General features: G+C 44.3%; 1 protein-coding gene and 1 long non-coding RNA gene across 5 annotated transcripts in view; one reads left to right on the plus strand and one right to left on the minus strand.

Annotated features, from left to right (window-relative positions):
- ACTN1 (actinin alpha 1) overlaps positions 1-27,250 on the plus strand; it is a 142,780-nt gene that overhangs the window by 76,963 nt on the left and 38,567 nt on the right. For all 4 annotated transcript variants that reach the window (XM_039534963.1, XM_039534962.1, XM_039534960.1 and 1 more), the window contains exons 4-7: positions 14,331-14,417; positions 15,033-15,120; positions 17,415-17,493; positions 25,753-25,834. In XM_039534963.1, coding sequence (XP_039390897.1) covers positions 14,331-14,417; positions 15,033-15,120; positions 17,415-17,493; positions 25,753-25,834 — 336 coding nt within the window. The remainder of the gene's footprint in view (positions 1-14,330; positions 14,418-15,032; positions 15,121-17,414; positions 17,494-25,752; positions 25,835-27,250) is intronic.
- Positions 20,787-27,250, minus strand: part of LOC120403630 — a 41,627-nt gene continuing 35,163 nt past the window's right edge. Inside the window, exons 2-3 of the long non-coding RNA XR_005597623.1 lie at positions 26,892-27,051; positions 20,787-20,931 (exon numbers count right to left, since the gene is read on the minus strand). This is a non-coding gene — a long non-coding RNA (uncharacterized LOC120403630). The remainder of the gene's footprint in view (positions 20,932-26,891; positions 27,052-27,250) is intronic.

Raw genomic sequence — 27,250 nt, forward strand, 5'->3', positions numbered from 1 at the left:
TTTGGGTGACCCGAATTGAGAGTGTTATTTCAGATAATGCCCATTTTTACAGTGTGCATGCGCCAATACCAAAAAATGGCTAGAGGGTTTCAATTCCTGCAAATATATATATGCTTTAAACTTTACTCTTGTAAGTGCTGTAAAATGAAATTTGGTGTGCCTCAGGGGGGCATGGGCTTATTGTTAGTGATCCATATTTGGGGTAATTTGACCAATGGGTTCCTAAATTACAGGCTGGGTCCCGTTCTTCCCCCCTCTCCCCCCGCTCACCCGAAAAGGTTTCCTTGTGCTACCTTGTACTCTTAAACTGAAAGGCACTAATTACTGGGTGAATCACAGGCCTCTTGATGGCTGTGAACTCACCCTTCATTTAATATATCGAAGGATAAGTTAATCAGACCCCCACCCAAGATAAAAGGAGTTGTAGACGCAACCTGACATCAGTTATAGTTTTGTGAGTCGTGGTGGCAGTTTTGTATTGGGGGAATGTAATCAAAGTGTTGGGGGAAAAAATAGGCACATGCAAGATTCCTGAGAGGAACGGAATATTGGGGACTGAAGAGTGGGGGAATAGAGGGAGAGCATTTGGGGCTGCTGTGAAGGGAGAGGGAGGGGGATGGATGGTAGGCAGGCGAGAGAGGTTGGGGGCATGGCACCTCTAGCTTTGCCAAAGTACCAGAACCCCTGCACCTCTAGTTTTGCCAGTGGATTGCAATCACCCTGCATTCCAACCTTCCTGTACCACAACACTATTCCATTGTAACATAATTGTCCTTCACTCCAGGCCCTGGAGGTGAATGTGGTTACAGGAATGGGAGGTAACTGCAATAGAAATGTTTGCAGCCCAGGGAGTGAAGACTTCAGGGCTTGCGGTGCGAGGCCGAGGGTATAGTAGGGGAGGGGGTCAGGTTGGAGGAGGGAACGCTTTGAACGGGTCAGCAGCATGGTTTGAGAGGTGTTCTGAAGACGGCGCAAGATCAATGGGAGAATTACGGCGTAGGTAGTTCCTTCACTGAAGTGCCGCTGTAGCATTTTAAGTGTAGACAAGCCCTGTGTTAATGCAGAGTTAAGGTTGCTTGGTGGTAGGTGGTCCCCTTGCAGAACGCTAAGTTGAGTAACACTCAAACTTCTGAAAATCAAGAAAAGCAGAGTTAAGGCATGCTGACTGCACCCGGAGTGTATCCAAATAATTCCCATTGGCTACTGCCAGCTCTAGGGGAACACAGGGACAGTGGGGTGGGCAACCTTTTCTTTTTTGTCCTTTAATAATGTTAGCTGGAATCCTGTGGGTGAGAGTGAATGGGCTGTAAAAGGAGGTGAAGAGCTTGCACATTTCAGCAGCTGTAGAGGGAGGGTGTGTGTGTGTGTGTGTGTTGGTTAACAGAGCATGTTAAGACATTGCTGAAAGAGGATAGAGTTAAGGTTGTATGGGCTGCCTTAACTGTGCCTATCCTGGTTTTCAGACATTTGAGTTTTGCTGGACTCAGCATTCTGCACGGGGACCCACACCCACACCCACCACCACCACCACCACCACGCAACCTGTAAAGTACAGTAAAGTAGGTGTGGTGAGGCGTAGCCCAAACCACTGCAGTTCATAGGCGCTGACTTCCCCTCTGCCTGACGGGTGCTTGACCCCTCCCTGCCCTGCCTCTTCCCACCCATGCACCACCCTTGCCCCGCCCCCATTCCACCCTCTTCCCCCAAGTCCCTGCCCTACCTCTTTTCCGCTGCCTCCCCTGAGTACGCCACATCCCCGCTCCTCCCCCTCCCTCCCGGAAAGTCCAAAGCACCTCCAAACAGCTGTTAGGCGGGGGGGGGGAGAGGAAGCACTGGGAGGGAGTGGGAGGAGTGGGAACGCAGCGCACTGGGGGGGAGGAAAGAGGTGAGGAGAGGGGAGCTTGGTTGCCAGTGGATGCAGAGCACCCACTAAATTTTCCCTGTGGGTGCTCCAGCCACGCCGACTCTGTGGGTGCTCTTATGCTGCAATTGATGGAGTAAGAAGATGTAGGTGGTCTAGGTGCTAAGTGAAATGCATATACATCAGCATTAAAAAAGGTCCTCTGCTGTTAATGTCCCTGGTGTGACAGTAACTCTGCCCACTGAAGGGATTATGAGCTTTTCTGGTGCATGTATTTTAATAGCCTAAATTAAGAATTCAAAAAGTCATCACATCAGCAACCTAGAAAATAAAAACCAATGAGGCAGTCAAAATGCTACTAACACAGCTCAGGGAAAACAAGCCATAAACCCCTCAGGCAGGTGGGACTGAGCTAGGAAATTATCTGAGTAACTTACTACAAAAGGGGGGAAACTTTGGCCAGGCAAGTGCATTTCTCACCCTAAAACAGTCCCCCCACCCCTCCATCTCAGAGTAAGGCTGCCATGTGGCATCCAAAGGAAATGATACCCAGGGGCGCGCGCCCTCTCTGTCTGTGTGTGCGTGTGTATGTATATGCATGTATATAAAATATTAAACAGCAGCAGTTTGTTCTTGCCCATATCTGTGTCTAGAGCTATTTATTAAATTAGACAGACAGAATTGTTTCCCCCCCTTCCAAAAAAGCAAGCCCAGGAAAAAATCCATGGGAAACTGTCAGGCACGGGCGACTGGTGAAAATATTCTTTGGCGAGGGCTGAGCCCCACACTGATTCCTGGCCTGGTGCTCTAGGTGGGGGAGGGAGCAAGCAGTGAGTGAGCCCACCCTGTACTTATTTCCAGCCCTGTGCAGAGGTGAAGTCCTGGGGGTGGGAATCAGCAGGGGTGGGGTGGGGGTGGGTCAGTCTTGGTTTTATCAGACACAAGGCCAATAGTAATATTTTCCGTGCTATTTTTCTTACATTCTAACAAATATTCTCTGGTATTTACAAGCCAAACGTAGCATTGTGCTGGTGCACGTGAACCAGAAAGTGGAACTGACTTCTTTATAAACAATAACAGAGCTGGCTGTTTTTCCTTGTCCAAACTGAATGAAATGCATTATAAGCAGACAGAATGACCAGTGAAACCTAACCACAGCTTTTACAACTATCTTCAACTATTAACCTCAAGCATCACTATTAACCTTTAAAAATGATTTAATTGGAGGCCGTCTGATCGGTTCACTTGCAGTACAAGACAGCTGTAAAAATCTGGGTCAAGGGTGTTGTAGCCATGGGTGGCTTCCAAATGATTCTCTATCTGACACTAAAAATCTCATTCTGCAGAGGTCTTTCTGTGGGTATGGCTACACTTGCAGGTGTGCAGTGCTGGGAGTTACAGCTGTCTTTGTACAGCTGTGTAGGGAAAGCGCTGGTGTGTGGCCACACTCACAGCTACCAGCGTGGCAGTGTGGCCACATTTGCAGCATTTACAGCGCTGTTGGGAGTGATGCATTATGGGCAGCTATCCCAGCGTTCAAGTGGCAGCAACGTGCTTTTCAAAAGAGGGGGGTGGGGTGAGGCGTAGTGTGACAGGGAGCGGGCGAGAGAGAGAGAGTGGATTTTTGGAGCCGACACTGTGTATCAGCTCCCTGCCTTGCAAAATCTGAAAATTTCCCCGACCCCTCATTCACTCTTAACTGCAAACAGCCTGCAGACCAGATAAGCAGCTGCTCCAACTGACTCCCTTTCTCCGCCCCGCCCCCTGCTGCTTCTCTCCTCAAGCAAACACTCATCCCCCTGCCTGCCTCATTCACAGCAAGGTAGTGGGTTATCTCAATTGATTGTTCACAGCCAGTTACAGATTGATCACAGCAAACAGGAGCTGTGTTTGTTTTTTAGATAAGCAGCTCCCCGAGTCCCAAGTTCACAACAAAACAAAGAGAGGCATCATAACAAAACAAAGAGAGTAATTTAGTTAAAAGCATTCTGGGATATCTCCTAATACCCTGGAGACCAATAACAGCGCTGGTGTGTGGCCACACTTTACGAGCAGCACTGCAGCACCAGCGCTGCAATCGTTATACCCCAAGCAGACCCAGGTGTCCAGCCAGCGCTGCAGCCAGGGAGTTGCAGTGCTGGATGTGCCCTGCAGGTGTGGACAGTTACTAATTGCAGCGCTGGAAAGCCTCCACCAGCGCTGCAACTCTCAAGTGTAGGCATACCCTTTGATGTAATAGAGTTCACACTGGGTATATCATCAGGATTCAGTCAAGTTCAACAGGGCCAACATTAACTCCTCACTACTTGCATTACCGTACTTGCATCTCCAGTGTAGACAGACAACAATCCGTTTCTTAAACATGTGAGACTTGATTTTTCTTTTGCTTATCCCAGTGTAACTCTGGCTTCAGTGGAGTTGCTCCTGATTTACATCAATGTAAGAGAGATGCAAATCAAGCTCAAGGAGTGCAACAATATAAAAGGTGCCATCTGAGCAAGATGTCTGCTTAAATCCTGGACAGCGCAGACATGCAGATGACAGACAGAGTAAGGGTTTGTGTCAGTTCATGAGCAGGGGAAAGAGAAAGCAAGGAGACCTCTGCACTTCAGCATTTACAAAACAGGGTTATCTTTATCTCCACCTCCTGCCTTCCGCAACTGGGAGAGCAGGTGAAAGGACTGTGTGGCATGCATACCCACATCGCTGTTGCCCAGTGATCTGTCCTAGGGATTGATCTGTCCCAGTCCATCAGTAGTAGTGTGCCTCCTATAAACCTCTACTTGGAGGCTGTTCTGTATTTTATTTGTGGCCAGTTAAGATAAATAAAACGTGGGTGTGACCTAAGGGCTCATTGCCTTTAATGTGCCTCATTTTGATCAGTGCTGGCATGTTGATGGACACTCGTCAGCAGAGTGGTGTCTATTTAACTTCCTAATTATATCATTTCCTATCCTGCCAATTATCCAGACAGTAGCAAACTGCTTTTCCAGTGGCTGTGCTCTAGTGGGTGACATACATAAATGGCCAGGAAAATTAATTCTTTTGACCCTGCTTCTTACCACTGAGGTTAGGAGAGGAGAAGAGAGCATGGTACCTATTATATTATCCAGAGGGTCAGGATTCCTGGATTATGCATATGAAAAGGGTGATGGCATTTCAAACTCCAGATCTCCAGAGCAAGCCAGTCTTATTCCTGAAGAGTGAATATTTGTCAGCCCCTTAATTGGCTGCCAAACAAATGGATGGAGGTGCTGTAATTTTTGCCTATCTTGTTAAGAGTGCATGTTGTAATAATGGGAGTCAGATGGAAGCGCATTTACTGGTGCAAAACATTTCCTGCCATTAGCAGCAAAGCCTCATCTGTTTTCGTCTCACATTCAATATGAGGATAGATCAGTTTAAGTCACATTAATAACATGCACTTGCAGTTGCGGTTTAGAACAGCCACTTGGTGTTACTAGCGGAAGCGCGCAAATAATTTTTGTAGAGTTCACACCTCAGAAGAGCGTTACAAAGCATAATCGGGCAATTGGTTCCACAGCAGGAGGCAGTCTCTGATCTGATCATGAGCCCTATAATGTCACATAGAAACTGCTCTCAAACTGTTCAATGTTAGCTGGGCTGATGGGCAGCAAACATCCAGAGTCTTTAATTAAACAAGTGTGAGGTTGCTCTAATTGGTTACATTTAACTCCTTTGTAACTTCTGTGGTGTCAAAGATTCTCATCTGATTAAGTGGATTTTAGCCCACGAAACCTTATACCCAAATAAATGTGTTAGTCTGCCACAAGGACTCCTCATTGTTTTTTCTCTTTATAGTATAGAACCAGCAACTCCCTGCTGCACTGTGAGCTTTGCTCCCCTATATTAGAAGCAGCGATAGTCCAAGGGCACCACATGAATCCTATAGTGGAATGAACTTGCAGTGTATCTTGGGCAATAGAAACACAGCTATAGGAGATGTAGTAAGATGAGGCCCTGAAACATAAACTCTTGTGTTAGAGGCCTAGTTTGAGGCCTGAAGCCTGAACCAAAGTACTTCCAGGCACTGCTAAGCAAAAGCTGGGATGTGAGCTAGAGGCAGGCCTCACTCACAGAAGTAGCGAGAAGAGGAACTTGTGCTAAGATGACATCAGGACACTCCATAGACATAACAAGGAACAGGCAGGTGCATCTTAAAGACAGGACAGCATAATGGATAGATCTGTATGTCTGGAACAACATGATCAAAGGGGAAACAGCACCCTAATGAGCCAAGGGGCTGTACCTCAGTACATCAGTATGGATGAGTAATCTGTCCTGTAACTGTATAAAAGTAGGTCCTGTCATGCGCATCTTTGGCCAGCCTAGGGGGCAGTGGAAAGTTCAACCACTGACTGAGCTGTGTCAATTGCCCGGGGGCACACATTCATAGTATGTCCTGTAGAGTCTATAGGAAACTATTACTGTGCTTCATTTGACAATACACCTGGCTCGGGTTCCTTTGTACCTTACTAGAGTCTGTGGTCTTTGGGGATTCTTTCGGGGTTTGCTGTGTCAGCTATCTGCGCAGAGCCGGGGCAGCACACAGAGGGAACACGCACGCAGTCGACTGTTATCATCATCGAACAAGAGCAGAGCACCACACCGGTAGCTACTGACAACAGGAGAGTGAATGGGCTAGGATCAGATAGCTTCACTGGAGTAGGTGTGACCACTGGCTTCTTTCAGCAAGCTGGCAAAATTTGTACCCAAGGTGCTGGAGGATGTACTTGGGCTCTAGAAGGGAAGGGTGCCTGCCTGCCCGCTCTTTGCTCAGAGCAGCAATTATGTAAATTGTATCAGAAAGTCTTTAAAATGGTTATATGAATTATCTACCTCATATTGGTTGATTTTTGTTAGTGTTTGTAAAGCACTTTTAGGATTAAAAGATGCCATAAATTCAACTGGAGTCAACTAAAATAAAAAGCTAGCAGCAGTTTCAGGTCTTAAACCTTCCCCTGTGTACTCCTGCCAACTCCTGTGATCTTTACAATCTTAGTTGGTTTTTTTCCAAATGTTTCTCTCCTCTTGCTTTGGAAAAACCCACAGAAAATGCTGTCAGATGCACCAGATAAACAAACAACACAATAGTGCTATTTTCCTTCATTCTTTCTGAACTGCAGACATCTCAGGTTGTAGACATCATTTGTAACAAAAGTACAAAAATACTCAAAGGGAAGTGTGGTTTTTTTTCTTTAAATTGACTGTGTTCTGGAGCTCTTCAAAATACTAATATCGTAGGACTGGAAAAACTTGCTGTAAACTATTTCATTTCATATTTTTGATTCTTTCCTCAAACTGTGGGATGTATGTAATCTATCACTTAAATAAGCTTCTGTACTAGATGACTGGAGGATAGCTATTGTGATGCCAGAGGTGATCCGGGCAATTACAACCAATAAGTCTAACTTCAGTATCAGGTAAATTGGTTGAAACTATAGTAAAGAACAGAATTATCAGATACATAAACAAACATAATTTGTTGGGGGAAGAGTCAGCATGGCTTTTGTAAAGGGAAACTGTGCCCCACCAATCTATTAAAATTCTTTTTAGGGGGTCAACAAACATGAGGAGAAGGGGGTATTGTGTACTGGGACTTTCAGAAAGCCTTTGAGAAGATCCCTCACCAAAGGCTCTTAAGCAAATTAAGCTGCCATGGTATAGGAGGGAAGGTCCTCCCATGGATAAAAGACAGGAAACAAAGGGTGGGAATCAGTGGTCCGTTTTCAGAATGGAGAGAGGTAAATAGTGGTGTCCCCCAGGAATCTGTACTGGGACCAGTGCTGTTCAACATATTCATAAACAATCTGGAAAAGGGTGTAAATAGTGAGCTGGCAAAGTTTGCAGATGATACAAAGTTAGTATATAAGATAGATAGTTAAGTTCCAAGCTGACTGCAAAGAGTTACAAAGGGATCTCAGAAAACTGGGTGACTGGGCACCCAAATATCAGATGAAATTCAGTGCTGATAATTGCAAAGTAATGCACATTGGAAAACATAATCCCAACTATACATACAAAATGATGGAATTTAGCTGTTGCCACTCAAGAAAAAGATTGTGGAGTCGTGGATAGTTCTCTGAAAACATTGTTTCAATGTGCAGTGGCAGTCAGAAAAGCTAATAGAATATTAGGAATCATTAGGAAAGGGATAGATAATAAGACAGAAAATATCATAATGCCTCTATATAAATCCATGGTAAACCCACGCCTGGAATACTGCATGCAGTTCTGGTCACTACATCTTAAAAAAGATGTATTAGAAATGGAGACACAGAAGGGTAACAAAAATGAAAAAGGGTGTAGAACAACTTCCATATGAGGAGAGATGAATAGTCCCACTCTTTTTAATCTTGGAAAAGAGATGACTGGGGGCGGGGGGCTGATAGAGGTCTATAAAATCATGACTGGTGTGGAGAAAGTGAATAAGGAAGTGTTATTTACTCCTTCATATAACACAAGAACCAGGGGTCACCCAATGAAATTAATACAAACAAAAGGAAGTACTTCTTCACACAACGGACACTCAGCTTGTGGAATTCATTGCCTGGGGATGTTGTGAAGGCCAAAAGTATAACTGGGTTCAAAAAAGATTTAGGTAAGTTCCTGGAGGATAGGTCCATCAATGGCTATTAGCCAGGATGGTCAGGGATGCTACTCCCATGTTCTGGGTGTCCCTAGGCCTTTGACTGCCAGATGCTGGGACTGGATGACGGGATGGATTACTTGATAACTGCCCTTTTCTGTTCATGCCCTTTGAACCATTTGCCATTGGCCACTGTCGGAAGACAGGATACTGGGCTAGTTGGACCATTGATCTGAACCAGTATGGCTGTTCTTGTGTTCCACCTCTCCCCCCAGAAAAAACAACCAACTAATTAAAACAATCCTGCAGGAATTTAATTTGCAAGGAAATCTAGCAACGGGCAAACTTGCTTGTGGAAACTTGTCAGGAGTGTGAATACAACACATGGTCATGCTCTTTTGTGCTGTAACAAAAAGTTCTATGTATATTTTTCTTGGGCAGTGAGTGTCTGTTACTACAAAGATTCCATTCCACATTGGGATAGTAAAGGCACCATAGTCCATTAGTGTGTTGTGAGTGGGGAGACGTGTGGGGAAGAAGGGTGGAGGAGAATGTAACAGCATATCTGTTTTAGGGTTTGTCGAAAATTGGGAAATCTCTACCAGTACAAACCCTTATGGAGACGTGCTTCTCCGCTGCAAAACAGGGACTGCATCAATGAGGTTTACCCTTGTACTTTGAGGGATTGTCATAACAGCAACATTGCCAACTTTTCATGCATTCAAAAGTCACAAGATTGGCTTGAAATCATGAGCTTTCCAGCATAATAGATTTGGAGTTCTCTTTATTTGCCTTCTGGTTTTGGAACCTTGAGAGATCATACTTTCCAACTTTTATCTGCAACCACAAGGGCTTAATTTTTTCTTTCTTTCTTTAAAATGAAAGCCAAGATTCCCATGCAATCCCATGACTCCAGTAGCTGGCTATGAGAAAAAAGCCAAGTATTGTGGATCGCACTATAAAATCAGGAGAGTTAGCAGCTGCAACCAGTGCAAGCCTCGCTTGCACCAGTGTGAGGCAGCTACACAAGAGGTTTGCACAGGGGTAAAAACTAACCCTGCCAGCTCTTTTGTTAGCATTCTAGTAGCTTAGGCCCAAAACAATAGGTTTATCCAACCCTTTTCTTTAGAAGTCTTAAATTAGAAAGACCTTTCTAGTCATTTTAAAGTTGATTGTCTCTTCAACATTTCCCATGCAATGCAGGAAATAGCAGTAGAACAAAAAAGATAAATTGACTAGTTTGGGGCTTGGCTACACTTACAAATTTGCAGCGCTGCAGCAGGGTGTGAAAACACACCCTCTGCAGCGCTGCAAATTGCGGCGCTACAAAGCGCCAGTGTAGTCAAAGCCCCAGCGCTGGGAGCCGTGCTCCCAGCGCTGTCCGTTATTCCCCACAGGGATGTGGAGTACGGACAGCGCTGGGAGAGTTTTCTCCCAGCGCTGGCGCTTTGACTACACTTAGCGCTTCAAAGCGCTGCCGCGGCAGCGCTACCGCGGCAGCGCTTTGAAGTGCTAAGTGTAGCCACAGCCTTAGTTTCACTGTCCAAAAATAGTTGGTGGCATACATTATATGTGATTCTTTCAGTTTTGTAATCTCTAGTACTAGTGACAGAGGCTAGGTATCCTAAAGTGGCTTTTTTTAAAACATTGACAATGTTTTCCTCTTAAACCCTATGGAATATTTTTACCTGTCAAGGGTCAGAGCATTAGAAACAGCTATTTGGTACATCATTTGTATTACTTGGCACTAATCCACAAGCAATTGCAAACCCTTTCTGAACCGGCTGCTACTCTCCAGAACTTACATCCCAAATTCTAAACCTATTATGTCTCACGCATGCATAGGGTCTGTTTCTAAAGCCCATGAGTTGTTGATCACTTGCTGATTTGCATTGCAAAAGGGTCCAGTGAGCAATAAAGTACAATCTGTTTCACATCTTAAGTTAATATTCTGTTTGAGTGGAGGATAACATGTGCCGTTTGCTGCACCTTCAGCTGAGATGTATGTGCTTTGATGGTGACATGCTGTTGATGCTTTCTGGCAATTATATATCTAAAAGTAGCCCTACATGGATGCAGTCTGAAGACCTGCACTTACCCAGGAACCAGCCATGTTTCATTTGTAATCTTGGTGGGGATTTGTCCACACCACAACACTAGCTCTTAGGGTTTAGTTACACAGGAAAGATTCACCAGTTACATTGGTATAATTATACCGATATTTTAAACTGCAGTAGTTCTATCAGGTGTATAACTCCCCTGCGTGGCCACTCTTGTTCTGGGATATGAGTAACTTTTTAAGATAAACTTTTTCAGTTTAGCTTGAACAGATTCTAAAGGCTTGTCTACTCTACAGAGCCCGGGCCAGCATAGCTATGCTAGCAAAGCCCCTTAGTGGAGATGCAATGTATATGTTGCCCAAAAGAGTTCTGCTAGCTTTCAGCTCCTCAAATGACATTAGCTGTGCTGACAAAGGCGCTTTCCTGTCGACATAGTTGTATTTACGCTGTGGCTTTTGCTGGCATAGCTATGTCAGCAAGGGGGATTTTTGGACCAGACTCCAAGTCAACATAGCTGTGCTGGCAAAACTTTGTAGCATAGACCAGGCCTGCGCAACTCGTAAAGCAGCAAGGGCCATATTACTCCAAAGAAAACAGCTGAGGGCCAAAACTCACCAGCCCCCCCGAAACACCCCAGCCCTGTGGAAGCACACGCACACACACACCAGCGCCGCCCAGCCCCGTGGGGAAACACACACACACACACACACACACACACACACCAGCGCCGCCCAGCCCCGCGGAAACACACACACACACCAGCGCCACCCAGCCCTGGGGAAACAAACCCTCCTTCCCCAGCGCCGCCCCGCCAAAACAGCAGTATTGAACCTTGGTAATATGTTATAGTGGGCCCCTAAGGTAGTATAATTAAGGTAAAAGAAAAATGTCTTTTTGCTAGAAGTAGAATAAGATCTCTCCCTCCCCCTGCCCCCTTTTGTAATCAATTGCCCTGTTGAATGAATGAGGAAGGCGTGGAAGGCAGAACATAAGAAAGGCCGTACCGGGTCAGACCAAAGGTCCATCTAGCCCAGTATCTGTCTACCGACAGTGGCCAATGCCAGGTGCCCCTGAGGGAGTGAACCTAACAGGCAATGATCAAGTGATCTCTCTCCTGCCATGCATCTCCATCCTCTGACGAACAGAGGCTAGGGACACCATTCTTACCCATCCTGGCTAATAGCCATTTATGGACTTAGCCACCATGAATTTATCCAGTCCCCTTTTAAACATTGTTATAGTCCTAGCCTTCACAACCTCCTCAGGTAAGGAGTTCCACAAGTTGACTGCGCTGCGTGAAGAAGAACTTCCTTTTATTTGTTTTAAACCTGCTGCCTATTAATTTCATTTGGTGACCCCTAGTTCTTGTATTATGGGAATAAGTAAATAACTTTTCCTTATCCACTTTCTCAACATCACTCATGATTTTATATACCTCTATCATGTCCCCCCTTAGTCTTCTCTTTTCCAAACTGAAGAGTCCTAGCCTCTTTAATCTTTCCTCATATGGGACCCTCTCTAAACCCCTAATCATTTTAGTTGCTCTTTTCTGAACCTTTTCTAGTGCTAGAATATATCTTTTTTGAGGTGAGGAGACCACATCTGTACACAGTATTCGAGATGTGGGCGTACCTTGGATTTATATAAGGGCAATAATATATTCTCAGTCTTATTCTCTATCCCCTTTTTAATGATTCCTAACATCCTGTTTGCTTTTTTGACCGCCTCTGCACACTGCGTGGACATCTTCAGGGAACTATCCACGATAACTCCAAGATCTTTTTCCTGACTCGTTGTAGCTAAATTAGCCCCCATCATGTTGTATGTATAGTTGGGGTTATTTTTTCCAGTGTGCATTACTTTACATTTATCCACATTAAATTTCATTTGCCATTTTGTTGCCCAATCACTTAGTTTTGTGAGATCTTTTTGAAGTTCTTCACAATCTGCTTTGGTCTTAACTATCTTGAGTAGTTTAGTATCATCTGCAAACTTTGCCACCTCACTGTTTACCCCTTGCTCCAGATCATTTATGAATAAATTGAATAGGATTGGTCCCAGGACTGACCCTTGGGGAACACCCCTCTCCATTCTGAGAATTTACCATTAATTCCTACCCTTTGTTCCCTGTCCTTTAACCAGTTCTCAATCCTTGAAAGGACCTTTCCTTTTATCCCATGACAGCTTAATTTACGTAAGAGCCTTTGGTGAGGGACCTTGTCAAAGGCTTTCTGGAAATCTAAGTACACTATGTCCACCGGATCCCCCTTGTCCACATGTTTGTTGACCCCTTCAAAGAACTCTAATAGATTAGTAAGACACGATTTCCCTTTACAGAAACCATGTTGACTATTGCTCAAGAGTTTGTTTTTCTGTGTGTCTGACAATTTTATTCTTTACTATTGTTTCAACTAATTTGCCCGGTACCGACGTTAGACTTAACGGTCTGTAATTGCCGGGATCACCCCTAGAGCCCTTTTTAAATATTGGCGTTACATTAGCTAACTTCCAGTCATTGGGTACCGAAGCCGATTTAGAGCACCTCCAGACAGCTGCAACCCTTGGAGAGGGGATGGGAGCCAAACCAAGGACAATCAAACTTGTCAAGTGGGCTGACTAGAGAAGAGCAGACATACTGATGGCCTAGGGGGTTAGAAGCAAGCACCTTCCTTTGGGAACACCCTCTTTGCAGCATTGGGACAACGCCCAGCCCAGGGAAAAGCAGTAAAAGGACCAATTTTTATGAGAGACAAGATCAGTAGAACAGGTCAGCCACCAACTCGCTGCTCGCCTCCTCACCCCCCCCAAGTATAAAGCCCCCCCTCCGCCACTGCCCATCCGCTTGCCTCGTCATCCTCCCACCCACCCACCTTCTGGCTCACCTACTCACCCCACACCACCCACTCGCCTCCTCAGCCACCTTCCCCCGCCACTGCCCGCCCACTCGGCTCGTCATCCCCACCCCACCCCAGCTCGCCTACTCACCCCCGCTGTCCACTCGCCGCCTCAGCCCTCCTCTCCCTCCTCCCCCGCCAGCTCACCTGCCTGTCCGCCGCTGGCTCGCCTGCTCCCCCCGCTGCTAGCTCGCCTGCCTGCCTGCTGCTGGCCTCTTACCTTCTGCCGCTGCCCCCGCCCCATGCAGCTGGCTTACCCTCACTCCCCAGCCTGCCATTGGCTTCTTCCACCTCGCCTGCCCGCTGGCCAGCCGGCCAGCCAGCCGTTGGCTTGCCCCACCCCACCGCTTGCCTACTCAGCCCCCGCAGGCCACACAGTGAGCCCACACAGGCTACATGCGGCCTGCGGGCCGTATATTGTGCAGGCCTGGCATAGACCAAGCTCTAAATGACATACGCGAAACCAGAAAAAGGCATTCTTGTACTGAAATAAGTGTGTCGGCTTGGGAAATTACACCAGTATAGCTATAGCGGTTTGAATGCATTCTGTAACAGATACCGATATAACTTTCCCATGTAGACAGGCCGTTATACTGTCAGCTCTACTTAAAGGCTCAGTAGTGGAATTGAGATATATCAGTGGAGCTCTGCAGAGCTCACACATAACATACCAGAGGGTGTGGCAGGTCAAGACTGTGGTCCATTGGCACAGCTTTAGAGGTTGGGGTGGACAAGCTTGTGGAGAGCCTGCTGGGCTGTATACATTTAACTTGGGAACCTTACCCTGCTGGAAACGTTCATCAGATGGAAGTCCAGCTCTCAGATCTGTAAAAGATAAAGCTCCCCATGTCAGGCTTCCCCTGGGGTTTGTGCACACAACAGAATGATTTTGTTTTTTCCTGCAGAAATTGTGGATGGAAATGCTAAAATGACCCTTGGAATGATCTGGACCATCATCCTTCGCTTTGCTATTCAGGATATCTCTGTGGAAGGTAAATCTCAGAGCCTCCATCTGCTGTTCGAGAACAAGTGAAGGTGGCTTTGGTTGGGGGGCAGGTAGCTGTGTTCCTTGCCACAAAGGAGATCCCGTTTCAGGAGTAACTGAATCAGCAGAGGACATATCTTGGATGACACAATGGGGCCTGAGATCCAAGCTGCCCTGAACTCTGACCACCCTTGATGGCCAGTTCATGGTTTGATATGGATATCCTGGGAGGAGTCTTCATATCCTGCTCCTTGGAGTGTATTTGAGAGGAGTGTGGAAGGAAAGGGGCAAAGGTGAAACCTGGCAATGTGCAATGGGTCTTGGACTCTATGACCTTTCCTGCTGGCTGATCTATGGTGTTGCTCGGAAATGTCGACTCAGACTAGGCAGCTAACTCCAAAATGCCACGTAGACCTACCCTGAGAGAAATAATGGTAACAAATCAGAAACCTGCATAAGAGGTTCATCCCTAGAAGAAGGAAGTTAAGTGCCTCACTGCTGTTTTCTAACAAAGACACTGGGTCAGCATGAATTGGAAATACTGTTCTACAGCCTATGCAAGGGATCAGAAAATTCCAGGAAAAAATAGGTTAATCCGTGTGTGTCTTTGCTTTCTCTCTAGAGACATCTGCTAAGGAAGGGCTTTTGTTATGGTGTCAGAGGAAGACAGCTCCCTACAAAAATGTGAACATCCAGAATTTCCATATCAGGTAATTTATTTATTTAAAAAATTGTTTTTTATAGTATTTGGCTTTCTGATCTTTGTATGTTCATAGGGCTCTTGACACTATTCAGCATCTGGCATAAATAACCTCTCAAGGAAGTTCTGAGACTAGTTATTGTTCTGATATTATGTAGGCGAAAAGTAGCATCTACTGACTTGCCCAGTGTCCCAGAACAAATCAGTGGCAAAACCCAAAACAGGACCCAGTTTCTCTACTTCCCAGTCCCTTTCTCCAAGCACAAATGCTGCCTTTGTCAAATACTTTGGAGTGTTAGGCCCACTGAAGACACTGTCGGTGTTTGTAGGCTGATTAAGAAATGGTACTTTTCCTGAGTGAAGCTACAAAAAGTTTTAGGATAAATTTCCTAAGGTCGTGTCTATATTAGAAACTTGTATCTGTATAGGAATGTTAGTTAGGGAGGTGATTTGTTTGTTTGTTTCTTAAACACCATTTCTGTACTGGCAAAAACACTCGCGTAGACGAAGTTATACTGGTATAACAGAGATTTTGCGGTTACAGCTCACTTTGCTTGGGGAGCCTGTTTAAGCTATACCAGCAAAAGCACTTTTTTGCTGGTATAAGCTGGGTCTACATTAGGAGGGTTTCCCGGTAGAGCTACCCCAGCAAACCTTTTCTAGTGTAGACATGGTCGAAGTTTGGGATCTGTTAAGCTATGCAAGTATCACCATGGAAGGGGGAGGGGGAAACCCTGCTAGTGGGGGTGGTGGTATAAAGTTAGGTTAAACAAATCCTTACTAAAAGCATAACTGTGCGGAATGATCCTGTCATAGTCAGACTGAGGAGGAGGAGAAATTGACTAGGATTGCCAGTTTTGTTTTGTTTTGTTTTGTTTTCCTTTTCCTTCACCTTTTGAGTTCTACTAAATAAAAGCCCATCCCTCTCCAAAGGCAAAATATAGGTAATCTTTTGTATTAATCAGGGTGGATTGATTTAAATCATCAAGTGGGAAGCCTTAATTTAAATAATCAGTGTTAATTAACTTTTCTATTTGTACTTCAGGTTGGTTTGTTTGTTTTTGTTTTTTTAAAGAAAAATGCATTCTCATCGGGTGATATAACTATTAAAATGTATTGATTTACAACTAAACCGAGCCTTCACACTAGATTGGGTACATCTTTTTGCTACGTAGTAGGGTACACTGTTAGTATACATTTATTTAAGCAATTATACAGCTTAAATATTGTCAGATTCATATTAATTGTACATTTTTACATGTTAGAAAATGGTGAATTATGGAAGGAGTTATAAGAATATACATAATTTTGAAAACGGAGCCAATCAGAGCTCAGGAAGGGAGAAGCTATAAAATAGGAGTATGAGACCACCCAGGTGGGCTCAGTGAGTGATTCTGATGGGGTAGATGATGGTGTCTCCTGGAGTCAGAGGCTGGGTCCCAATGCCTGTGGTGACTTTGCCCGTCTCTGACAGCCAGTAGCGCAGCCCCAGGACCCCCACAGGATCAAGCCCTTAGTATAGTGCATGAGCTATTGTGCCATATTTACAAAGCTTGATCTCAAACGTTGGATGTTTCCCCCCGGATTCTTTCCTTGTATAGAAAAGCAGCCTTTACCTAAAGTTTTTGATAGAGGCTCATTGATTCAGCATATTTATTTTTTATTTAAATATTTCAAGAGATTATAATAAATTTAGACCTTAACCTATTTTGTATTAAATTGAGATTTCATTTTAAATGGGTTTATTTAAAAAAAAATTTGTTTTATATATATAATTTAAATAATAGAATAACCCCCCCCCCATTTTTATCCACTCTGATATTGGTCTATTTTTTGTCCTCCCTTCTCCCACCAGCTTTGGATTCTATGCCGAGGACCCCGGGGGGGAAGTTGAGGGAGGGCAAATATAGCGCTGATCATCGCCAATAGCGATTACTCCCCCTCATTCTTGATCTGTCCTCTCCTAGAAGATCTTTGGTTTGCATATGAAGATGTTTTTCATCCCTAAGCTCTGCTTCTGCCCTTGAGTCCCTGGGCACTATTTAACAATGAAAGTTCTGTGGTGAGTGAGAATTGGCATTAGGGAGGCGGCAGCACTAAGAACCTGGTCCTACACCAAGTCAGTGGGAGTTTTGGCCACTGACTTCAGTGAGAGCAGGATGAGGGTTACAGAAGGTGCTATAAGCTAATGAGCCCAAAAGTAAAGATCTAGGCTCCCAGAGTCTTGCCTCCATCTGTCATGCCCCTCCATGTGTCTTCCTGACTGAACACTGCTAATTGTGCTGTCTTCCGTCTCTTTCACAGCTGGAAGGATGGCCTTGGCTTCTGTGCTTTGATTCACAGACATCGCCCAGAGCTCATCGACTATGGGAAGCTGCGAAAGGTACTAGCTTAATTTGATTTAAGTTAAGGAGCAGATACCCTGGGTTTGCTGAAATTAAGAGGGACTTGAGTTAGCTTGACAAACCAGGAAGAAAACTTAAACTTGCAACTGAAACTGAAAATATCTTGCCTAAGGGAGGAAAGAGGGGAGAGATCAATAAATTCAGCCTCACTGAAAAAAGCTTTATGAATTGCCTACCTGCCATTCCCTGTTTTCACAATGACTTATTGGCAGATAAGAGGTGGCTGTGGTCTGTAGGAAGTATAGATCACGTGTGCCCAGGTCCAATGTAGCAAAATTTGTTAACTTAATTATGCCAATTCTTTTATGCTAGCCTTGTGTGCAAATTACATGAACTAGCCAGTCAAGTCAATGTTGGGTCTGGAGCAAAAAGGATGGGACAGGTTACCTGGCTATGAGGTACCTTTTCACAGAACTAGAGTGAGACAGGCATATGTGCATCCTTTGCCATCTCTTGAAGCCTTGTAATGCGCTGCCTCCTTAGTGGTAAGTCATCTCTGCTGTAGTGTTGGGCTCTTCCTAGCACTTGGATTGGCGCATTCAGCAACTGAAAAGCGATTATAGGAAAGTTTGATTCTACTTTGAAAAACAATTCTATGAAAATGGGATCTTCCTGCTCAAAAGATCAGCTCCCTGGTGTATTGGAGGCAGATCAGATGACTTGGTGCCCAAAGAGTGTTTATTGCTTTGTATACCTGTTAGCTCTCCTGAGCCAGCACAGTATGAAAGCGTGAGCTGGATTCCATTCCTACTTCTGCATTGTCAACAGAACAGTCTACTACCCCTCTACCCCAATATAACATGAATTTGGATATAACGCGTTAAAGCAGTGCTCTTGGGGGGCGGGGGGGAAGGGAGGGCTGCGCGCTCCGGCAGATCAGAGCAAGTTCGATATAATGCGGTTTCACCTATAACACGGTAAGATTTTTTGGCTCCCGAGGACAGCGTTTATATCATGGTAGAAGTGTAGTTCCAGTTACTTACGCGTGTGCCAACTCATTGAAGGAAATGACACTGCACAGGTGTCACTGAGGGCAAGAATTTGTGATATTTGGAAACTGAGCATGTTAGATATAGAAATCATTGATATAAGCATAGAACCTCATTGCTAATGGATCTTGGTTCTTGTAATGGTGGGGGCAAGTGGATGGGACCAGTATGCAAATAAATAGAGTGCAAAAGAGTTAATTAAATCAGCTGCCTGTGTGAGACGCTAACTGCACAATGCCTAATACTCCATAGAATCAATAACTTCCGAGGTGTTCACTGTCTTGCAGAGCAGTCAATTGTGTTTTCTATCAGTTTTAGAGTCTTGGGATCAGCACTTGATGAATAAACAGTGGAGCTGGACCCCATCTGTTTACACAAACAGCAGCAACAAAAGAAAACAGGTTAAAGTCAACCATGTTTTCATTTTTTTTTCCTATTGGAAAAATAAGGCAGCTAAACAATGGGCCTTTGAAAATGAAAAATCCAGCAGGGAAACCACAGAGTTCCCCTACTAGAAACAAAAGCCAAATCACCCTGCTGTGAGGAAAGGGAAAGGAAGTTTGTCTGCTCACGCAGCCTGACAGTTTTTCAGAATGAAAATGAGTGGTTGTCCTGTCCACATGGAGGGCAAGAATTTGGTCTGGGGAGGGTTTGACAATCCCTGCTCCTCCCTTGTCTTCTGCCCTTCTTGAAGGTTAAAGAGAAACCTTCTAATGAGAGAAACTCATCAGACCTTTTCTGCTGCTTCCTGTCCTCTTTCCCATGGTTGTTTTTCCTTCCCTGTGCACTTTTCTCACCACCATTGTTCCTTTGCCTCTTCCCCTTGCTCTTTTTGGCTTTGCCTAGACCGGGATTTAAAGGTGCCCTGTTAGCATGTTGTCTACAGCAAAGGGGTTGGCTGAGGGACACTGTCTTTTACACACGCTGAACTGGTTGAGCTAAAGCCTAGGGAGAGTGTAGCAGGCAGCCTAGCTCCAACTCTACCAGTTTAGCTTATGTTGAAGGCAGCCGGGGGCCTTCCCCACGCTACACTTCTACATGTCATCCAGGATGTTGCTAACATGGCTCTTTTTAAATCCTAGTCTCGGCAAAGCCATTTCTCCCTCCTCAGATCCTTGCCTTTTGTCTCTTCAGTTCATCTCACTTAGTTTTCTCCACCTGCCCCTGGAGACTGCTGTTTCCTCCCAGAGTTTAGAGCCTTTCCCCTGGTTTTGTTTCATTCCTGCTAGAGCTTTTGGATCAGTGAGGAGGAGGGTAGCAGCTGGGTAGCAGAAGAAAAGTGACAGTTTATCATTGTAGATAAAATGAAGGGAATTGGGCATGTTCTGAACAGATATGGCTGAAGGGAGACACAATTGTCCACATAAAGGAATCTTTGAGATAAGCTGGGGATTGTGCTCTTTCAGTGAAGCTCAGACTAGTATTATAAGGGGCTTAAGAGGCAGCAGGAAAAACTGACATCTTTTTAATGAAATGTTGACACCTGATGTCCTATTGAGCTGCTTCATTAAAAGCTGCAAAAGGGCTCAGCAGTTCTGGAACACACCTGAGCCTTAATAGGCTTGGATGGCAGCAACTACTTGATATTGCAGCTACCTGTTTTGGACAAGTGATTGCTCTTCAGGGCTCTAGTTAATGGTAGGGAAGATGTTGGGGTGAATTCTCTTGGCATGCTGACATGGGGCAGTTTGTCAGAACAGGAGTTGGGTTTTTCCCTTCCCCCATCTCTCCCCTATCTTTAGCCTAATTGCAAACCACATTTTTGATCTCTTCATTCAGCATGAAGATTGAATGATGGCATAATCACTCCTCCAGTACTGTAATCAGTACATAAACTTGGCCAGTATAAGCTTCATATTGCCATGTTGGATGCTTCCTAATTTGTTTAAGACAACTCCTGAAAACATAAGTCATACTAATTGGATTTCTTTCGGCTTCTGCAGCTCTGACAGATACAGTAAGTGCTCTGTCTCTCCACTCCCACCTCCTTCCTGATTGCTGGTTGATAGAGGAATTTTTGTATTGGTGACACTGCAATAATTACCATGGTAACATCTTGTGATATGGGGACTTCAAACTTATTGGAGGAGGAGAGACATCTCTGAGTGTGTGAGTCAGGGTTGTGGGGAAGAAGGGGGAGCTGTAGGAGAATCTAACATGAATGTCTCCAGTCAGCAAAAGCAGAGTGCACAAGATAGTTTTTATTCTGGCCAGGTTTACCAACGATCACAGTTTAAATAGTGGAATCTTTAAACAAGTAAAATACAGCTTTCCTTAATGTTGGCTCAGACAGACTCTAGCGAGCTGTTCCTTTCTTCTTCCCTCATCTACTTTAAAGCTTATCTCAGGCAATTTGGTGTCAAGGCGCTTCTGCTGGGCCTTACCCCTTTAAACATCAGTCTTGTGTGTTCTTTGGGGTGCACAGCCCTAGAAGGAATTGGAGATGTTAGAGAAAGAGAAGTCTCGGCTTTCATTCTGTGCCAGTCTATCCAGGTTCTCATATCACCTGTCGCTGTGGCATATGGGTGCTGTATTAAACCACATGACTAATATGTGACAGATATGTGACTAATATGTGACAAGTTCTTTCCTTGTTTTTCTCTATCTAGGGGAAATCTGCATGTGGATTTAAAATAACAATACATCTGCTGTGCTGTGTGTGTGTGTTTATATTAGTGAAGGTGAGGTTGAAGAGGTGCATGTTGTGTTTGGAATGGAAAATGGTGATGTTTAGAGGTGGTTCTTAGAATCTGTGGGAGTTCATTCCACAGTCCTGGACTGGCATATAAGACAGCTCTGTCTCCTGCATGAATGAGCTTCACCTTTGCAGTAGATGGCTCTGTTGTTTCTGAGAGGTGGACTTGTTGACCATAGTCCTCTTCCTGGATCTTTAGGCAATCATTCAGGTACAAGAGGACTGGATTGTTAAGCACCTTACATTTTGGTGTGAGAGTACAGGGAGCCAGTGTAGTGAGTGAAGGACAGGAATGATGTGCTCACGATGACCCCTGTTGATGTGGAGATGTGCTGCTGTGTCTTGTAGCTCCTGAGGAACGTGCAGGTAGACTGCATTGTTGTAGCCCAGTGAAGAGGTACCACAGGTTTGTATTACTGAAGCCAGGTCATCACCACTTGCCTCGGAGGGGACAGTCTCCTAGCTAGCCAGAGATGGTGTAGTGCACTACTCATCTCCGGTGCTGTATGAGAACTAATTTAAGCATGGAATACGGGGCACTCCTAAACTGGACTGACTTGACTGACTATGCATCTTCCAACAGAAGACTGCACCATTGCTATACAGTTCTAAAAGCATTTCTCTTTGCCAGTTCACAGTCTGAGTTTTGCTCAGATTTATCTCCCCTGTTCATCCATGAGCTAGTCTTTGTCAAACACTAGGTTGTTTGCTTGCAGTGGTGTGGTCATCAGCTTCATTCCCTTATAGGCCACTGAATCTTGCATTTTTGTTACCTACAAAATTTATATATGTATGGACTTGTCTCACTTTGTGTTCACTTTTGCACACAACAGGGCTTCCAGGGCTTCCTCTGGGAGAACTTCTACACAGTAGATCTTCCCTTCAGGAAACGCTTCCTGACTTTCAGCCACAAAATTTCTTGTTAACTAGGTTCCATTACGCTAAGCTGTACCCATCCCGTGCCAGGCCTAGATTCCTCTCCCTCTTTGGTGTTGGAAGGATGTAGATACTGTCTGATATGCAAATGAGTTCGACTTAATATTTTGCTCCTCTCTTTCCTGAAGGAGGTGTTGCTGAGTCTGACCACTCTTCAAAACACATGTTCAAACAGGTCTACACCAGTGAAGTGTATCAGGGCTGGTTTTTGTTTTAAAAGGCCATTTAAATGCCAAACTATTTAATGATCACTTATCACTGAGAAATTAGACTGTTAGCGTACACAGTGCTGCTTAATGTATGTGGTGTTTCTGTACAGTAATGGAAATGCCATGTGGGCTAGGGGATGGAGTTAGTGGTGGAGCCAGCACTTTGGATTTCTGAATTCTCGGGCTTTTTAATGCAACAGTCTGGCTGAGAATTTAATGTAGTTTAATGAATGAAAGGCCTTTTCTTTTTTCTCTCTCAAGCAATGGGTCTAAGGCCCTGCCTACATAAGGTGAAGGAATTCTGCTATAAATGTTGTTTGGGGTTTGCCAAATTCATGAAACACCGTGTATCCACACACAGTAGCTGATGTAAGTGTTTTACAAGCACTGACTTACTTACTGGTCCTGCTGCCTGAGGTGAGGTCTTTAGCGAAGCACTGGCTGAACAGGCATGGCTTATCATGGTTTCTCCCCAGTGCGGATAGGAAACAAGAATGTTGCATGCGAATTGTTGTGGCCTGTCCTCTTAACTCATCCCACAGTACAGTTCTTTGTAGCTGCCTACAATCTAAAAGCACTGATGCAATCACAGTTATGAGTATACCGTGTCTGGACAAAGCAAAAAGGTGCCATCGAGCAGCATTGATTATTTGTGGCTACGACTCTCATAATGACAAATGTGACAGCCATCAGTTTCATGCCAGCTGTGTCCATACAATGGTTTCCTCACTTAATATAGACACATCCCATTTAGATTAAAGGACAAACTCTTTTCAGCCTTGATTGAAGGGAGGTAGGGTTTGTTTTGTTTTGTTTTTTTGGCAGCAGTGGGGAGGAGGAGGGGAGCTTAGGGTTGTCACATTTGTCAGCCAAATGTCACTTTTTTATTTTAGGCAGGGACCCAAGTGTTATGGAAGCAGGAGGAAGAAATCTCTCTCTAACTTGTAGCAGGCAGGAAATACCAGGGAAAAGTGCAGACTGTATCTCTGTAGTCTAGCAACACTAGAAAATGACCTATTGCTGGCAGTGGTTGTCTGCAACAAAAAACAGCACTGCAGCTGGCCTCCCTTGCTCCTCCTCATCTGGTGCTGAAAATCATTATCTGCAAATGTAGACAAGGCACTTTAAAACCAGCATAGAAAAAGTGACCAGTAGTACCATGTTCCACCAGATCTTCACACTTTCTGAAATGGCACTGAACGCATTTTGGTTTGGTCTACACTGATACTTAGACTGTGTTCAATACTGGGACTCTCCACATGTGCCATTACAGATGGCCTTCTTGGCTCTTCCTAATCTGAATGTATAGGAGTTAGAGATTGAAATGCTTATTGTTAATTGTGATGCACTCCTTTTTAGATGTTGAATGCATTGCCAATAGAGTATTTTTGCCAGCGTCTCTGTGTGTGTCCATTTAACTGATTGATAAAGTTTGCAGATGACACACAAACTGGGGGAGTGGTAAATAAAGAAGAGGCTAAGTCAGTTATACAGAGTGATCTAGATTGCTTAGTAAGCTGGGGCACAAGCAAACAATACGTGTTTTAATACAACTAAATGAAAACGTATACAGCTAGAAACGAACAATGTAGGCCATGGTTACACGATGGAGGGACTCGACCCTTAAGTGTTGGAGTTAAGGGGCACAGAAAAGTCAAATGTGAAGTATGAAGAAATTCCATGCAGTTTATCTCCTAGCACTGGGGAGAGTCAGGGCTACACCACTCTTGTATTGATGAGAATATGCTGAGAGAGACAGTCTTCACACTCTCCTGAAAAGCTGTTAGTGTATGTGCTAGTTAAACACTACCAACTGCCATGTAGACTCTCCACCAATAGAAGCCACTGCTTCCAGTGCCAACAACATAAAAGTTGATGGTATCTCTTTGGCAGCTTATTTCACACAAATAGAATGATTTTTGGGAGCATGATTGTGACAGGTTTCGACTATTGCAATATTTTCATAGATTAAAACTAAATCTCATTTCCATGGGTGTTTGATGCAAAGCTGAATAGTCTGGAGTCCGAGAGTTCTCAGACTGGTTGGGAGGCACTAGATTGTTGGTACCTATGTTTGAACACTTAATGATTTCTCACAGAGCTTTCTTTTTTTGATGATTCCTGCCTTTGGAATTCTAGCTCCTTGTTTGGTCCTTTAGAGTTTAGTTATCTTCATGGTATGGTCAAGGCACACTTACGTTCTTTAGGATTTGACTGACTACCTTTTAAGCTCTGTAACTGAAGTGCATTTTTGCCCTGGCAATGGGTATAATAGAAATTAATAAAAATATGCTATGTTTTCGAGGGCTACGTAGTGTCTGTTAAGTGGGGATATCTTGGATGGAGTTTTAATACGCATACAAAAGACAGGACCTTTACTTAAAAACAAAAAAAAAAGATCTTGCAGAGTAGGGATTTATTCCAGGTGTCCTGGGAAACTGCCTTTTCTTCCCACTCAACTGTGTACAATGAACTGTACACCAGTTGGTAACCATAGTCAAGCCCAGAGGTAGCTGCCATCATAGTGTTGCTGGATGTACCGTAAATAGTTGGTGAAGCATTTTGAAATTTTTTTTGGGGTGGTGGTGGTGGTAAAAAGTGCTGTATAAATGTAAAATACCACTGTTACTATCAATATGACATTAAATCTATAGTAGGGCAAATTACAGCCTTTTAATTAGACTGTGAGGTATGCATAATGTTTCCTATTGTTGCATCTTTATATCAAGATTGAGTCTCTTTCTAAACTATATGTTCTAACTCATTGGTTCTCAAACATTTGTATTGGTGACCCCTTTCACATAGCAAGCCTCTGAGTGCGATCTCCCTTATAAATTAAAAACACTTTTAAAAATATTTAACACTATTATAAATGCTGGAGGCAAAGCGGGATTTGGGGTGGAGGCTGACAGCTCACGATCCCCATGTAATAACCTCATGACCCCCTGAGGGCTCACGACCCCCAGTATGAGAACCCCTGCTCTAAATCAAGCAAAAGCTATGAGCTTGATGCAGGAGTTATTGGGTGGAATTCTATGACCGGCAGGAGGTCAGACTAGATGATCATAATGGTCTCTTCTGACCTTAAAAGTTAGGAATCCCCACACCCTTTCGATGCTTTTGTTAAATCTGTTTGCAAAGTTGACTCCTAACCAATCAAATGCATACACTTGTGATTCCTGTTAATGCCATTAGTCACATGACTGAGTCCCCAGGCACTGCTTTTAAAATGAACCCATTTATTTAATCTGTTGTGGTGCCTGCTGCATCAGTGGTTTCATGTATGTATTTCTGTCCATCCAACTGAGTTATCTGAAGCAAATCAAACAATGATGGTCTCTGGTTTCAGAGAAATATTGTTCCTCTTGTTGCATTTTGATGCTAATGCTCTGGCTCTTCCTTTCCTAGGATGATCCTCTTACTAACCTAAACACAGCCTTCGACGTGGCTGAGAAGTATCTGGACATCCCCAAGATGTTGGATGCAGAAGGTAAAGTAGAATCCAATTTTTGTTTTTAATTTTTTTCCAAGAGATTCCTCACCTCTTCTAGATGGACATGTATTATTTCATATCTTCCTAATCTTGAATGCCCCCTCCATCACCACACCCCAAACAAATAGAATAAAGGTTACAACAGAAAAATGAATCTCTTGTTCTGTTTCTCTCTTCCTCCGGTACCCTCATTCTCCCATGTCTGCTCTGTAGTTTTTAACCTGGGGCTGATACAGTGATCAGAGACACGTAATACTTGGATAGATCTATCTGAATGGGGTGGAGCTCCATATTGGACACCTAACTGAATTGTGAACCAACAGCACATTATGTGGTGGCCCTACATATAATGAAGGGGAGAAAACCTCAAAACAGACCAACTTCAGTTATTTCCTAAATATCGTCATGGTATCACTGTCCCCATCGTACTGTGTTTGACACATGTTGGCATCCCATCTCTGGACCATAACTCCCTATTAGTTACAGTAAAGGCTCCGATTTGGGTTGGATCTAGTCTTCAGTTCCCACAGACCAGACTCCTGATTACAAGAGTTTGCTTATATCTAATACCAATTTGTCATCTCTAGTCAGAAGCCTGCACTGTCATTACTGCCTTGTGTAAAGGTTTCAGTTATCTTGCCATGAATCTAAAATTTACCTCAGATCTTGGTTTCCCCATATCCTTTCAAGATCTAGATTTAGTGGTTCAAGAGAGAGTCCACTACAGAACATACTTTTCCTTTGACCCAGGATTCGTATCCTTGACTCTTTTTTGGTGTAGTTGGTCGCTGACATTTAAATGAAGCCATTTGTTGAGAATTAGAGGAGGGTGTGGAGAACAAACTTGGCAAGAACAACTCTGCCAGTTTTCTCCAACCCACTCTTACCATGTCTGGTACTGTAAACTGCTTCCCTCTGAACTGCTCAGTAATATTAGGCATGAGACTACAGCACTGACCAGTTCTGGAAGCAAAGGCAGGGATCCACTTTTTCAGAAGTGCCTCTTATAGAAAGTAACTGGTTATCTGAAGGCATTTGGGGCAGCAGGGATTACCTTTTAGAAACATGTGGGGTCCAGTTTGGAAGGCTCCAACTCTGTCGTTTGCACTTCAGACCGCTGGCCAGGTCTTCATTTGTACAGTGGCTGTTTGCTCAAGGCCAGCTGGCTCTGAAGAGGGAGGCTATGTTCCAGGCTTGGTTTGGGAAGTGAAGACCTGTGAAATAACATGTCTCGGTGGTGGGGATACACACAATTAAAACTGGTTAACTAGCATTTGGACAACTAGCAATTTACTTTGCACACTTTTTTGATGCAGGGTTTCCAGCCCCAGTAACCAGTCATGCTTCCTCCCGCCCTTGCCCGCTCCTCATTGTTGTGACCACAAGGAATTTCCATGTTTCTGGGCTGGATTT

This window comes from Mauremys reevesii, linkage group 4 (assembly GCF_016161935.1).
Source record: "Mauremys reevesii isolate NIE-2019 linkage group 4, ASM1616193v1, whole genome shotgun sequence".
Classification (NCBI taxonomy): domain Eukaryota; kingdom Metazoa; phylum Chordata; order Testudines; family Geoemydidae; genus Mauremys; species Mauremys reevesii.